We start from the raw sequence: 15,874 nt of genomic DNA, 5'->3' as shown, positions 1-15,874 counted from the left end.
ACTAAAAAAATAAAAGAACAAACAGAAAACCAATTACAATTTTCAACTCCTACTATGTAAGAAACCAGCAACAGAAATACTCCCTGGTTGGTGCTCATAAAAATACCTATGGGTCCCCATGGGTCGCAAGGGAAATAGATGGATGAAGGATATATTCATGACAACAGAGTGTTTAGTTTATTTGTATCAATTTGTTGAACTAAGACTGGTGCAGTGTAAAAGCTATTTAATGGACCAAGGTTCATTTAAAAAAATTGATGCACTGAGTCTATTTAAAATAACCGTATGAAAAATAACACTATGGCTCTTAAAAAATGCAATAAGCCTAATAGTGATAAAGCCTAACAAATGCCCAGAGTTCAAAGTTAAGGAGATGACAGTCTGGTCTGATGTTTTTTCACCCAACTGGAGCTTATTACATGCCATTTATATGTCAATACAAGAAACTTTAAACTTACAAAAAATGGGATTTGAACTGTTATAGCACTTACAAGTATGAATGGACAACATTAATAAGATTAGCTTTCAAATTATAACTGGTCTATAAACTTCTTGAAGCTTTTTCCTGGACCCACTGTATGTACAATATTTTTCAGCCAATACAAATGTTAAAATATTTACAAAGAGTTTATGAAAAATTTGGATGATAGTTAGGCTACTGTTGAAAAAAACTTTTTTCTAGCCTGATAATGTTAGGGATTCATGCATTCCCTAACCCTGTTTTGTAAATTTTTCACCTCTGTTACTTATTTTGTTTTCCCTCAAATGTTTTATACATCCCAAAAGTAGAAATTTTTTGGACTTGAATTTCTTCATTAAACTGTTGGAGGGTTTGAGCTACATCACTTTTTAAGTACATACATAACAAACCAGTTTTTTTTTTTCATTTGTGATCTTCAATCTCAAATAAATTACAAAACTGAAACTGTAAAGCTGTACAGTTACAAATTTATTTTACTTTAGAAGATATTTACAATGTTACTTTTCCTCCTTGCATTTTTTTACTTTTTATGTTAAAAATAGATAGGCTCTTTGCAAAATTTTCTTTGTCCAATTTTTACATTGCCAGGACAGATCCACCAGTTTTTGCTATAACAAAGGAAAGTGTGAATCATGGAGCCTGGTAAAACACACTATTTATATGTCAGTATATTTGGAGCAATTTTGTTGGCACTTTTTTAAAACCGCTAAGTTCAAAGTTTTCTTCATTAAATACCTCTTGTCATTGTACTTTTTTTGTTTGGACATTTCTGATGTTAGTTTAACAAAATGAAAAATTTTTTTTCGCTAATAACTCAATGATTTTGTATTTATACAAGAACGGAAACAATATAAACATTTATGACAGCCTGTACGTTGTTGGCATAAAATTTATATTAATTTTTCGAAATACTCACTGAATTTCAATTTAGGTGGCAATTGTTATGCTAACTATTAATGAAATTACAGAACTTTTTAACTAACCCTTAATTTCATTTAATAGTTAGTTTAATACTGAATTTCCATCTTTTGATATCTAACAAGAATAACTTTCTCTCTCTCTCCACATTAATCTCCTGTCTCTGTAATAATTCATAAATAATATAACTTGATATTTCAAGTAAGGACAATCTCTCTCTCTCTCTCATGTGTTATTAATTTCAGTCTCCATAATAATTGATAAATACTTCATCTCTCTCCGGATAATCTTCTCTCTCTTCTCTCACTCTCTCTCTCTCTCTCTCTCTTTCATAGTTAGTGCTCACACATTTTACAACTTATTAATTTTCTGTACGTCTTTACCTGTACAGTACATAGTTTAAATTGATCTAATTTGACCTGTATCGCCTACTTAAAGTGTAATTGCGCTTAGTGTTGCAAATACTTTGAAACATAGAGACATAATAACCAAGAGTTGTATTAGTCAAAATACAAAACACTGTTTGTTCATGAAAAAGCATTTCAGAACAAAGAGAAAGAGATGCAGATTAACGAAGTTGTTAAAAAGAGGTTGAGACGATTCTAAAAATAGACCGGTTGGAAGGAGAGAGAGAGAGAGAGAGAGAGAGAGAGAGAGAGAGAGAGAGAGAGAGAGAGAGAGAGAGAGAGATTCTCTTCCAAATCTCAGTTGTTATGTCAACCATTCATTTCTTTTTTTAAGGGTAATGTATTGAGCTAACTTTTAAATGAAATTACAGTAACTTTAATTTCATTTAAAAGTTAACTTAATAATTTGGGAGCATGATTAGGGTCATATTTAGTGTTTAAACTTTAGAAATAAGCATTTATTAGCATTTTTAGAGACCATGCCAAACTTACGCGAAAATTCACCCTGCGCGAGGGGTTCTGGAACCTAACCTCGCGTAAGTTCGGAGTATGACTGTATCATATATCACACAGCCATATTCAAAGGGTTTACCCGAGATGCCATAGTATTATCAAGTAACTTAACTAGACCAACAAGCCAAAGTATTCTACTTTTATAAGGCAGCTGCAGTTATATACCAAAAGAGATTCCTTAACTCTTACCTTAGCTTCCTTTCTAGTTGTGGGCCCTTGTCCACCCAAAACTCTATCTTGCAGTGATATGCGGCCTACGTAAGTATATCTTGTTAAAGGAGTAAACCATGGCTCTTCAGCACCAAAGTTAACCTGTACGGCAGGAGTTGAATAAGTAAATGAGAAGCTGGTAATCAGTATGACAGACTAGTACTGGTCCATCATGATAGGCTAATACAGAATTTATAGGTCAATGTGAAGAAATATTGGTCCTACTTGATAGGCTAGTATAGGTCAATGTGAAAAAATGTTCAATGAACACCTAACCCTCTTCCCTCTACACAAATAAGTAAGTTGACTGTGGTTCTTCATTACCAAAAGTTATATGAGAAATAAAAGAATACCTGGCAACCAATCTGATATTTGTCCAAATTTTATTTACAATAGATCACGTTTTACATAAACCCATTCATTACAAACAATACATTGCATTAAAGAACTTAACCACAGCATAGGCTCAGGCAACACAACAGGAAGGTACCACTTCTCATTCAAGCTGTGCCGGACCCCAACTAAGAAATAGGGGAAGGGAGGAAGGCATTGGAGTTTACGAAAAAAAAAAAAAAAAAAAAAAAAATTATTGTAAAAGTATAGTTGCTAATATTAAGCTAATAACAACTGGAATCGGGTGTTCAATGCAAAGGTCTATGAGGCAGTTTCTAGAGGTCCAATCCCAAATCCTGGACAGGAAATCAGCATGCTTGGAGTCATCATGGAAGAATTTCCAACCAGTGGGGCTTCCAAAAGTAGTGGGTTTTTAATGGAACGAAAACCTCAATGACAGCCATGCAGTGGAGCCAAAGATAAAGTTGTTTAGGGGGGGGAGGAGAACAGCCTAAAAATATACAAGAGAATAAAAATATGAGGATGATTATGATGAATGGTCCAATCTTTAACATGAGAGAACATGACAATACGTCCCAGTGAACAACATCCAATGACAAATATGCACTGGAGGCAAACATACAACTGCTCCGGAAAAAAAAAAAGTCTGAATATAAAAGAGAATAAAAATATGATGATGATTATGATGAGTGATCCAATCCTTAAACAACATCCAAAGTCTTGAAGGTGACATCACAAAAATAAAACTTTACAAATGTGCTCTGACAGTGCCAAGTGTCCTCTCTAATGATGGCAAGGAGCTCCAAGTTATAATTAAAAGCCAAAGAGGAAGACAGGGCCTGGACTTCATGGGTTTTTTCTAGAGGTTGCACAACTAGCCCTGGTAATAGCCTGCTGAAGCCAATAACAGATGAGTTCTTTTGAGACAAGACAAAGCTAGTCCATCTTTTGTTTGAAAAAACTTGAGAAATCGACTGACACGTGACAGGACACAAAAGCTTATACCCATAGGGAAAAGACTGTAGGGCAGGGTTAGCAACAGGACCAAAAAGGAACTGTCTTCACTGACAGACAGTTTTGCTACAGTCTTAGGGGAAGAAAAGCCTGACCATGGACTAATGAAAGGAGTGGGAAATATCACCATAGAGAACATGTAGCTCAATACATGCTTAAGAAAGGGTCTAAGGCAGTCAAAAACACTGCTCTTTATCCTTTTGTCAAAATGCACAAAGAAAAGCTTCCCGCAAAGGCTTGGCTGAGTGGTAACACTACAAGACCAAAGATAAATCTAAAATTAGAGCAGACACACATAGTACCCTGAAGAGAGAATGAATTAGGTCCACTTGGTTGGAGGGGAATCTGCATGTGAAGTCAGGCCTGTGGGACCAGGGGCAAGATGGTTCCACCGAACTCTTCCTGACTGTTCTCTGAACTGCAAGAGTCATGGGAAGCAAACAGAGAGAACTAGTGAAGGACTACCTGAAAAACAATGGAAATGACATGGGAGGAGGACTTTCTGGGAAACTGGCAGGCAGGGGACAAAGTGTTTCACATACTTGATCATTTCTTGCGAAGATCCTCAAGAATCCTTACAAGGATCTGACAAGGTGCAAGGGAAGAGAGGGTCCCACAAGACTTGAGGATACCTCTAACCATACTCAACAGTGATGACTTTCAAGGCAAAGGAATCTTAAGAGTGCTCCAACAATGGGTTGGAGATCATGGAACCAAATGAAGACACACAATGCCCCTGAAGAGCCACGGCAGCCAAGTGTGCAGGCTCAGTGAAGAAGTCCAAAGGAACCTGTGTTGGCTGGAGGAAGAAAAAAGGGGGGAGCCGCAAGAAGAGTGGAAGTAGAAACATAGCACAAAAACACAGCCCAAGGATAGGGCCAGTACTGACGGAAGGCTGAGAAGGATGGGACAAAGAAGCAGAACAGGGACTAGACATGTTACCTTTACATTCACTGTATCAAAAAAGTTAGGTGGAACCTCTAAAAATGCAGAAATAGCAGATAGCTAAGCAAACTCTGAATATATAAAGTAATCTACAAACAAGTGATCAAGTTACAAACTTCACAAACATCCGTGTCTGTGTTGAAAACAGTTAACATCAAGTGCAAAATTCAAAATTTTGGTGACATTGCAAATTTCATAGCATTTCATGGCAAAGCATAAGGCTAGTTCGTGACTGCCACTTGGCAGCTTGCAGGAGCCCAGGGTGTGAGTAAACAATAAAGAGTATTCATCATACACCCAGGCTTTCTCAATAATCAGTTGTGCTCTTCAGTGTGCTGTAGCCACTTCTGTTCATTTACTGTAAACACCTTAGGACTGCAAGATGTCAAGTGTAAGGTTGGGGGATCAAATTACAATTGAAGGAGTTGCAGATAAACCTCAAAGATGGCTTAGATATGCAATGAGAAGGGGTAAGGAACTGTCAATCTGGGATTTCAAGCAAAATGTGGTTAAGATAAAAGTGGAAAGAGAGAACTCATCTCTTATTCAGTTGAAAATGAAAATTGTGACTACGGTAATTTTAACGTACTTTTCATTATTACAATCTCGTGAGAGGGAGAGAGGGAACTATTCTATTTCATTAATTTTCTTTGATATTTTCATGTGCATGATCTTTACACAGATAATATTCATAAGAGGACTTCAAACCTATTCCCAACAAAAAATGAGGGAATTATGTACTGACTCACACTTACTATTTCATAGGGTAGCATTAAGACTTTTTTTTTCTATTGACATGACCATTACATAGCTTATTCTAGCCTTGTATCTCCTTTGGCAGTAAAACTGGTACCCCAATATCCCCAACTTAACTCCTCCCAATGAGACCCTTTGCCTTATTTACCAGCTATTAAGATCAGATTTTATTCATGCATAAGAGATAATTAACAGATAAATTACAATGCTTTATTCACATAAAAGGAAATCTTTTCAAGATAAGGAACTGCTTTACAAATTACCTTAAAACTGCAATTTTTGGTCACAATGTGTGGAAACAGCGCCCTTCCACCCAGCGTGCTACGCGGGATCTCATATGCCATCCCCTGGTTCTCCCCATTGACAGTGAACAACATAACAATGGGCTCAGCTTCCAAATCAAGGTAACAGCCAATGATGTCACCTTTACCAAACGTTTTACCATAATCCTGAAAAATTTGAATCCAGAAATAAATTAAGAAGAAGGACATGAACATGAATTTGTGTTGAAAAGATAAAATGCACATAGCATAAGCTACAAAGAGAACCTATGTATTCAATTAAGCAAAGCTTTCACAAAAAGTAATGGAATAAAACTGGTGTTACAGAATTTTTTTGGGCTATTCTTGTGTAATATTTTAGAAGAGAGTATGGCAGACATCATTCATAAATCATGTTTGCTTCATGTTTAACATGACACTTAAGACTTCATAGAATATTTTGGTACTGTAACTGCTTAAATGCTACTTTTTTGTTTTCAACTAAAGATTATAATCAATAATCATTTAAATGTAATGTAAAACGTGCAAAGGAAACAGACTGTAGAATACGCTTTAATAGCAAAATACCCATCAAATGTTGAACACAATGCCATGCTACCAATCAACTCACTTTATATAACAACATTACAAAACGAAAAGGATTTTTCTGAGGACATGATCATCAATGCATAATCATGTCTGAAATTGTACAGTTGCTATCATTCGCACTAAAAGGAAATTGTACATTTGCTATCACTCACACTAAGACAATGTTACTCATGCTTTCAAAATATCCATCTACTATACATATGAACTTATGATGTTCCCAGCCTTCACTATCACTACCATAACACCAACCTTAAACTTCAAATTGGTGGAAGCTTTCCCAGTGCCACCATATCCGTAACTGAAGGGATCTTCCCCAAGCGTTAAACCAGCCTCATCGATTGACCAACCAACACGAACCACGTGAGGGTGTTCCTCATCTTCTTCCAGGTGGGGCACAGGCAAACAGTCCAAAACCTTGACCTCATAGAAGATTCTTCCCCTTGTAAAACCGTATGTGGCTCTCACTCCATGCCATACATAGCCAAAGCCTTTCGTGGTTAATGGCTGAGCACTCAGGAAGTCTTCCTTGTTGATCAATAAACTTAAATCTGAGTTATCTGAAAAGAAGAAAGACTACATTGATACATTACAGAATACTGAGCAAATTCCGAAAGAGATGAAGTACAGGGCTGTAACAATGAAACTGCCGCAAGAATTAATAGCTAAGAAGGCTGGACAGCAAGATTGAAGAAAGAAAGCATGAATGGAGGTAAAGTAAAGGGCTAAAAGGATGGTGCAGCTTTGGGCCAACACAACACTGTAAACACCCTTTACTAATGCCTACAGTACACATGTGGTGCACTGACAGCACTACTCTACCACAGATTAGCAGAAAGAGTTGAATGTCATCATCATTCAGTACTGAAGAACTTATTGATACCATAAACTTTACAAAAACTCAAGGCATAAATTTAATAAGCTATGGTCTTACACTCAATTTGTACAGCATTTACAATATCAAAATTATTAGAAAACAAAAGCAAGCATTTATGATCTGCCATTATTTGAACAAAACTGCTATAACTATCTGGAGAAGAGAACAGTCATAAAAAAGCAAGGTCGACAGATAAAGAAATCAGCTATTCAGAGGTAGAGCAAACACCACAGAATGGCTGCAAAATAAATGTAACAGAGATGTAAAGGACTGAACCAAGAGCATAAATACACAGAAATGTAAAAGCAGACTGAAGGATGTCACTGACAAACAGGAGTAGACTGATACAACAAAACAATGAGAAACACAAATGCACATTGGAAAAGAGTAGATGTTGCAACACTATCAACTGACTTAAAAGTAGTTTGATTAAAAGCTCAAATACTTGTGCAGTAAGTGTAAAAATCAATATTATAAAACATTTAACAGCTTAATTAACAATAATAAAATTTCTAAAGCTAACAGAACAAATAGACTTTGGAGACAATAACAAGGATAAAATATTACATTTCCCAACAAGCAGGATGGACTGGACCAACAAAATTTATTCCTTGCAGATACTACAATCTTTTATCCCAATGCATAAAATTGATTGTTCATTTTCACATCCCACTATTTTATAAAAAAAAAAAAAACTACCCACTAGATATGAGGGAAGGAAATACCTACTTGCCTAGAACAATGGCAATATTCACTTCCTATGAGGAAAACTTCAAATGAAAACTGAATGCAACACCATGCTGCAATGTAAACATTTTGGCAATAACATTTGAGAACTTGCACAAATAACACCTCAGAATACCTCGAACATTCTCAAGGTTAGGTTCCAGAACCCGTCGCGGATCAGGAAGAATCGCGAATGTTTGGTACGAGTCACTAAAAAATGCTAACAAATGCTTGTTTCTACAGTTTAAACCCTAAATATGACACAAATCATGCTCCCAAAGCACTTTAATTTCATTTAACAGTTAGCTCAATACATTGCCCTTAAACAAAAAAAAAAGAAGAAATAAATGGTTGATGTCAAAATAAGAGTGCAGTACAGGTATCACCTAACGGGTACTTGCCACACTAGTGCATTTACAGTACAGTATAGTTACCCCATATACTAATTCATTGGCTGCCATTTTCTTTTGTACTCACAGTAAGGTGAAACCCAGTAACAAATGGGACTGTGAACTTAATGACTGACATTTTCTTTGTCATTGTCAGGAAGGCAAACTAGGTAAACTTCATGTCACAGAAGTCATATAACACAGGTACAATTCAATAAAATAAAACATGTACATACTGTACATAGAGGGTACAGGTATTCAATCAATTTAAAATTACATAAGACAAACACAGAAATGAAGCTTTCATGATAAAACTAATACTGTAATACTTACCTGAACACCTGAATTAGCCCTGGTTACCCACCAGCCTGAACTATATCCCAGTACCTTTTACCCACCAATTACCTGAAGCACGTTGGCAATGCTGCTGCAAGTTCCAGCTGCGCGAGGCCGGGTTCCCCAATTGCTTAATTCACTAATCAAATTGAAGTGGGGAGGAGGGTGGGAATCATTCAGGTGTTCAGGTAAGTGTTACAATATTAGTTTTATCATGAAAACTTCATATTGCAATACACTCCCTGAACACCTGAATTAGCCCGATTAACAAAATTTTATGGTGGGATCAATCTAATTTCAGCTCAACCTGCCAAACGGGAAGGCAGGTAACTCATTATTCACCTACTCTGCCTATATGCATGTATCCTCACCTGGTTATCCACTCAGCAGGAGAGGATGCCTATAGAGAGAGTACCCTCCATGTCAGTCTCAAGTCTTGGTACTGTCCGAGTCGAGCTACCTCTCATGTGGTATTCAAACCTCCTCATGGATAGAGGGTAGCAAAACTAACCTACCATGTGGCTAATCACAGCCTCCCATGTGTGGCGAAGAACGACGACCTCCCATGTGGCTAATCAAAGCACTCTCATGTATGGAGGGGACGATGAACCTCCCATGTGGCTCATCAAAGCACTCTCATGTATGGAGGGGTAGATGAACCTCCAATGTGGCTAGAAGCTGAATGTGCAATCTATTCAGTTCTTCGCTGTATGATGCAGTCAACACCTGTGCAGAAGAGGGGGGCGTTTGGAGAAGATCCTATCAATCTGGCTCAGCCTAGTTTTATCGTGCTAATGTCCTACCTAATGCTCCCCGTATGGATCCTGATTAACTGAGAATTCCTAATTCCTAGCCTATCTTTAATACCTAACTTCCCCCACCACCCCGACCTTATCCTGCATTTATAAGATCATGTTGGCTGCCACAAAAGGACCCAGCGATTAACCCTTCTCCGATGAAAATTGGATGTCCCTGGGGTAAAAGGTCGTAAAGACCAACACTGACTTCCAAGTGGCCGCTTCTAAAATCGGCGACACCAAATAATTCCTAAGGAAGGCCGAAGATGTCGCCATTCCTCTGATGCTATGTGCCCTCGGACGCGCAGTCGAAGTTGAAGGTTCCAAAGTTGATGAAGAGCCTTCAGACACTTGTTATATAACTTCCCGAAGAAAGAAACTGATTGCGTTCTGGAGATTGAACGCGAAGGGCATTTAGGAGAGACGAATAACGTTCTCTGACAAGGCAAAAGTTTCTCGGTCCGAGACAGACAGACTTTTAAAGCCCTACATGGGCATAATAGCATTTCGGAAGCGTCGCCACCTACAAAGTCTTCTAAGGACACGACTTTAAATGCCCTTGGTAAAGGATTAATTCCCGATTCGGACTTTGCCATGAACTCTGGTAAGAAAGAAAAATATCTTTCCCCAAAAAGGAGACTGTCCTGGATACCGCCTGAATTTCTCCAGGACAGATACTCTAAGGGTTCAAAGGATGTCGATCTTAGGAAATTCAATGCAACCGCTAAATCCCATGACGGGGCCCGAAGCGGAAGAATTGGGGGCTCTATTTTAAAAGATCTTAACAGATCATGGAGAATCTTGCTGGATGAGAGTTCTGGAAAATGAAAACGTAACGTCCTGCTCAGCATTGACCTGTAGCCAGCAACTGTAGAGTAAGAAAGTCTCTTGTCTCTCCTTAAAAATAGCAAGGAGTCTGCTACTTTCGCAACTGTCAGGCGCGAAATACAATGCCCTTGTTTCTGGCACCATCCATGACAACCTGGCCTAGTATAACCTCCTGGTTGAATTCTGGCAAAAGACAGTTGTCCCACTGTTTTGGAGAGTCCCACATGACGGCCACCTGGCCTTGAGTAAATCTCTCCTCCTGGGAGTAATACCGAACTTCTGTCCTCCATAAAACCAAGGTTGAATGGGCAGATTCTCCTGAGTTTTGCTTCAGACAGTTGTGTAAATTGTCCCAGCCACTGGGATTTTGAGAAGTAAACTGTCCCTGGTGGTGAATGATCCACCATCGGTTCTGCAGCAGTTGCACCTTTGCACTAATGTCCATCCTCCGGAACTTCCTGAGACCGACCTGAGCCTCGCAAGACTGAGCTCCACACAGGGAATGAGCTTCTTCGCAGCTTCTGACACCTGTGAACTTGTTCCTCCCTCCTTTGAGATATGATACTGCAACGTTGTCGCAGAACAGCTACGACCTGTGGAGCAACTCAAGAGCCTCCTCGACTGACTTTACAACATCCTCCAAAGGTCCTGGCCTGAGATTCCTCCAGGGTTGCACCCCAACCCTGATCTGAGGCATCTGTGTACATATGTACATCTGGCCAACCCACGCCGGGTGGTCAGATGATGTTCCGACCACCACTGAAGATCCTTCAGTCAAGAATCTCAGATCACTGACACGTGGAAAGTCCCAGCGTTCCCAAGACACACCTACAGAGAACGCATCCGAGATGAGACCCTGAACAAGAAGGGGATAGGAAGCCATCCGCCCAGCAGGCTTTTCCCATAAGCTCACAGGTTGCACTTTGCTTGACATGAAAGTTTCCAACAAAGGGAACCCGAAGTCTCAAAAGACCTGAATTGTGTTTCCCCAGGTACGCCTTTACTGGTATCTGGCTTCCTGGCCGAGATAGATCCTTTGATGATGGAACTTCACAAGAACAGTTTTTGTCGGTTACCCACAACCCTTGGTCCGACCTGAGCCTATTAACCGAACCTATTGAGACAGACCAGACCAGACTCTTTGACCACCAGAACAAAAGCCGAAACATCGCTTGGTTCTGCTGTAGCAAATACAGCGTTGAACCCTGATTCAGACTCATTGGCCAAAGGAAGACTAGCCTCTGGTATCTGATCCCTTCTTCACAAGAACAGTTTTTGTCGAATTGGTCCACTGAGCCGAAACCGAAATGAGACAGACTGACAGCAAACATTGAACCTGATGATCCGGGTCCCGCAAACATACCTGGGAGTCCCAAACATATTGGGAGTCACCAAATAGGCTGCGCAAAACCCGCACCCACCAAAGATGATGACAGAACACCTGGGTTGATCACACCTGGGCGGACAACGCCCACTCCTGAGAGCGGAGAGACCGCAACATCCACACCACGCAAACCTGGATGTAGCAGGGTCGCATGAGAATGGGGATCCAGAACAGAAGGCCCCCTACTTAAAGAAGAAGAGGGAAAGGGTCCCTGATTACCCAAAATCAAACCCAAACCTACACAGACCGCCTTAGCCGGAGGGCCAGAGGAACCTGTTGGAAAAGTTGAAAAAGGAGGAACCGAAGGAAAAAGCCACACTCGGAGTTGCTACCAGAGCTCCTGTCGGCGATGTTGGGCAGGTAGAGAACGTTCCAATTGGCCCCAAACTCGAAAGGGTTTCGAAGGGAAGATTACGAGGTACCAAACCCAAAGAAACAGAAGATGAAACACCAGAAATCTTAGGTACCGGGGGAATTGCGGAAACCATCGGAACCGCAGAATTAAATGCTGTGGCAGGCGCACCGCCAACTGCCACAGTAACTATATCAGAAGCCTGCAATGGTACAGGATTCGCCGCATATGGCACCGAAGACAAACCCACTAATGGCATAGATGCCAGATGAGCTACCAAAGCACCCAGAATGTTCCCCAAAAGGTGGCTAGAGAGGGAAGGTTGAGAAAGAGTGGCAGGAGGAGGTTTGGAAGCTGTAGAGGATAGGGAGAAATCTGAGGTTACAGAAGAGGCCATAGATTTTAGAGAAAGAAAATATACAGATTCCGGTCCTCCCTGCAATGCTTCATTTGTGAATTCCGGGAAATTCTTCATTACATGATCGTGGATATTGGAATACCCTATATTGAAGCACTGTCTGACCAATGACCTATACCCTTCAGAAAGACCCAGTAAATTACCATTATATTCTGCTACATTTAATGTCCTATCAAATGAACCATCACCAACCAATGAAAATTTATCCCCAGAAGGAAAAGGAACTTTCGAAGAGGAAGGGAAATCCTCCAACCTTCCCGAACTTGGCAAACTTACTACTATGTCTACATCCTCCTCAACCAATTTAGCAACATTTTGCTGCAACGAGACTGCAGCCAGAAAAAGAGCCGCTGCTGGATCTAACAGAGATCCCAGAGCCTTAATTACACTTGTCCCCGAAAAAGGCTGCACCTTCAACTTTTCTCCTACACTCTTTGCTACCTCACTATCCCTATTCGTCTGTATCAATCTTATTTCTAGATTCACCTCTGGACTTACACTATCCGAAGAAAGGGGGAAATCTGCTGCTAACTGCCTGCTCCGTGCTGGGGGGCCCGGCAGATCCTACCTTCGAGGTTTGCGGTTCTCCATGACCCCCAGCACCCGTTAGGGCTTGTTCTGGAACAGGCAGGGGAGCTGAAAAAGAACAGTTAGTTCCTATTTCCCTATTACCTATATTTTGTTCTTTGAATTCTGATAACTTAGTAATAAAACTAGAAATTAATTTGTCATGCTAGCTGATAATTCATCTTCCAATTTCCTGAATAACTCCGTTTCTATAGCTTCTTTATCTAAACTCTGAGTTTCTGCAGCTGGTTCCCTATGTTTGCTCTTGGAAGCTAGAGATTTTCTATGCTTAACATAATCCTCCATTTGATCTTTTGACAATGACCTGCATTCGTCACATCTCAAATTAAGCTACACTGCACCTTCCTACAAGCTATACAAACTGAATGTCTGTCATGTTTAAGGGTACTCATCCTCTGTTTGCAAGCTGTGCACAATTGGTGAGTTGCAGCATCTCCAACAGTTGCAGTGTCGGTCGCAGTCGTTGTAGCTGAGGTTGAAGCAGTTGTGTTATCCAAGAGGGGAGTCTTTTTATCCAATCTATCTATCGCGAGTCAAAAATGAGCCAGAGTCCAGACGGGAGAGAAAAATCCAAAGCCAGGCGACAGAACAATCCAGGAGAAAAAGACAAAAATCCGGTCCAAGTCGTTATCCAATATCAATTAAGTCAGTATACGGAGGTCAGGCTAACAACCAAATGTTCACCTGAAACAGGAAACCTCCATGCAGCAAGGCGAACAGAAAGCAATTGGGGAACCCGGCCTTGTGCGGCTGGGACTGGCATCAGCATTGCCAACGGTGCTTCAGGTAACTCATCTTGACAAGATTTCCTGTAAGCGTTGGTAATGCTGACAGTTAATTACCCAATTAGTGGGTAAAAGTTACGGGGATAGAGTTCAGGCTGGTGGGTAACCAGGGCTAATTCAGGTGTTCAGGGAGTGTATTGCAATATGAAGTTTTCAAAATAAAACTAATATTGTAATACCTGCATACCTGAATTCGTCCTTAATCCCACTAGTCCGAACAATTCTCAATTACCAATCCACTGGTGGGAATTTTAACAGCCAGCGTTACCAGCGCTGCAGATAAAATCTTGTCACTTGAGCTACCATAACAAACAGTTGGCAATGCTGACACAGGTGTGTGCCAACATGCCCACTTTCTTCAATTTCTTTAATCAAGGTCAAAACTGATGTGGGGAAAGGAGGGTGGGAATCATTCAGGTGTTCAGGTAAATATTACAATATTAGTTTTATCATGAAAACTTCATATTGCAATACACACCCTGAACACCTGAATTTGCCCGATTAACAACATTTAGAGGAGGGGGGATCAATTTCTATTGCACACCCCTTTGACAACCGCAGGTAGCTCACCAATCTGCTCTGCATAGGATATCTGTTTAGTCATACACTCAGCATATCAATCAATGCTTTCAGTGAAGAGACATGTTGGAAACTACTTTGATCGACAGTCATGTCAATACTGTCTCGGTCCGTCGACCTCCCATGTGGCTCTTCAGAACCTCTCATGTATAGAGGAGAATGAGGCAGAGTGCAGAGCCGCTGTCCCTCCAGGAGAACCATCTAAGTTTGCAGCACACCTTTTTACAACCGCAGAGATGGCAGCTTACCAATCTGCTCTGCATAGGAAATCTATTTAGTTATACACTCACCGTATCAATCGATGCTTTTGGTGAAGAGACATGCTGGAGAGTACTTTGATTGCCAGTCAGGTCAGTACTGTCTTGGTCCATCGACCTCCCATGTGGTTCTTCAGAACCTCTCATGTGCGGAGGAGTACGATGAAGCCCTATGTGGCTATTCAGAGCCTCTCATGTATGGAGGGGATGAAGCAGTGTGCCGAGCCACTGACCCTCTGCCATCCAGGTTGCGGATAAGGCCTGACGACCAACAAGCGAAGAAGTATCTCAGCGCCAACGAAAGAGCCTAGCCTACTAGAGCACCCCCTTGGACTCTCGTAGGAAAACTATCGAAGACTAAGATACTTAAAACATACTAAACCTAAGTTCATGTGATTATACTATCACTGTTGCAGAAGATTCTAATGACTAAAAGGAATTCCTCTATCTGGTTAACCTAAGAACCTCCGCACTAAGTGAATCACACCTCAGCTAAATGAATGCACCCTGGATAATAGACTTCGCTGCTACACGTGGACTACTAGAATAACCCTCTGAACCTACGCACTAAGTGAATACCACCTCAGCTAAATGAAAGCATCCTACATCGTAGATTTCACCGCTACACATGGACTAAGAGAATGAATTCGGCGAATTGAATGCCTCTTAAGTAAAAGGAAGTAAACACTGAAACGGACTTCCAAGTAGCTGCCTCCAGAATAGAAGACACTGAATAATTCCTTAGAAAGGAAGATGAAGCGGACATACTCCGAATACTGTGCAATTGGTGAAATACAGAGCTGAAGACAATGAAGAAAAAGCCTGGGAAATCACTTCCCTCAGAAAGTAACTAATCGCATTCTTTGACAGTGGACGGGAAGGATTCCGTGGACAGACGAGAAGTGTACGCGGAAGCGGACGGAGTTTCTCAGCCTTCGACAAATAGACTTTAATGCTCCCACCGGACATAAAGACATCTCCAATGGATCGCTGGTAACAAACACTTGCAGATAAAGAACCCTAAACGAATGAGGCAGAGGGTTAACCTCCAACTCTGTCTTAGCCACAATTCCAGAAGAAAGACAAATACATAT

At 40.5% G+C, this 15,874-nt stretch overlaps 1 protein-coding gene across 1 annotated transcript in view; it reads right to left on the bottom strand.

The window, feature by feature from the left end:
* Positions 1-15,874, bottom strand: part of LOC136845036 (uncharacterized) — a 91,367-nt gene that overhangs the window by 28,890 nt on the left and 46,603 nt on the right. The window contains 3 exon segments of the mRNA XM_067114745.1: positions 2,509-2,631; positions 5,862-6,047; positions 6,717-7,024. Of these exon segments, the coding sequence (XP_066970846.1) occupies positions 2,509-2,631; positions 5,862-6,047; positions 6,717-7,024 (617 nt within the window).

Source organism: Macrobrachium rosenbergii, chromosome 13 (assembly GCF_040412425.1).
Source record: "Macrobrachium rosenbergii isolate ZJJX-2024 chromosome 13, ASM4041242v1, whole genome shotgun sequence".
Taxonomy (NCBI): Eukaryota; Metazoa; Arthropoda; class Malacostraca; order Decapoda; family Palaemonidae; genus Macrobrachium; species Macrobrachium rosenbergii.
Note: the sequence above shows the minus strand (reverse complement) of the source record. Positions and strands in the feature narration are given on the sequence as shown.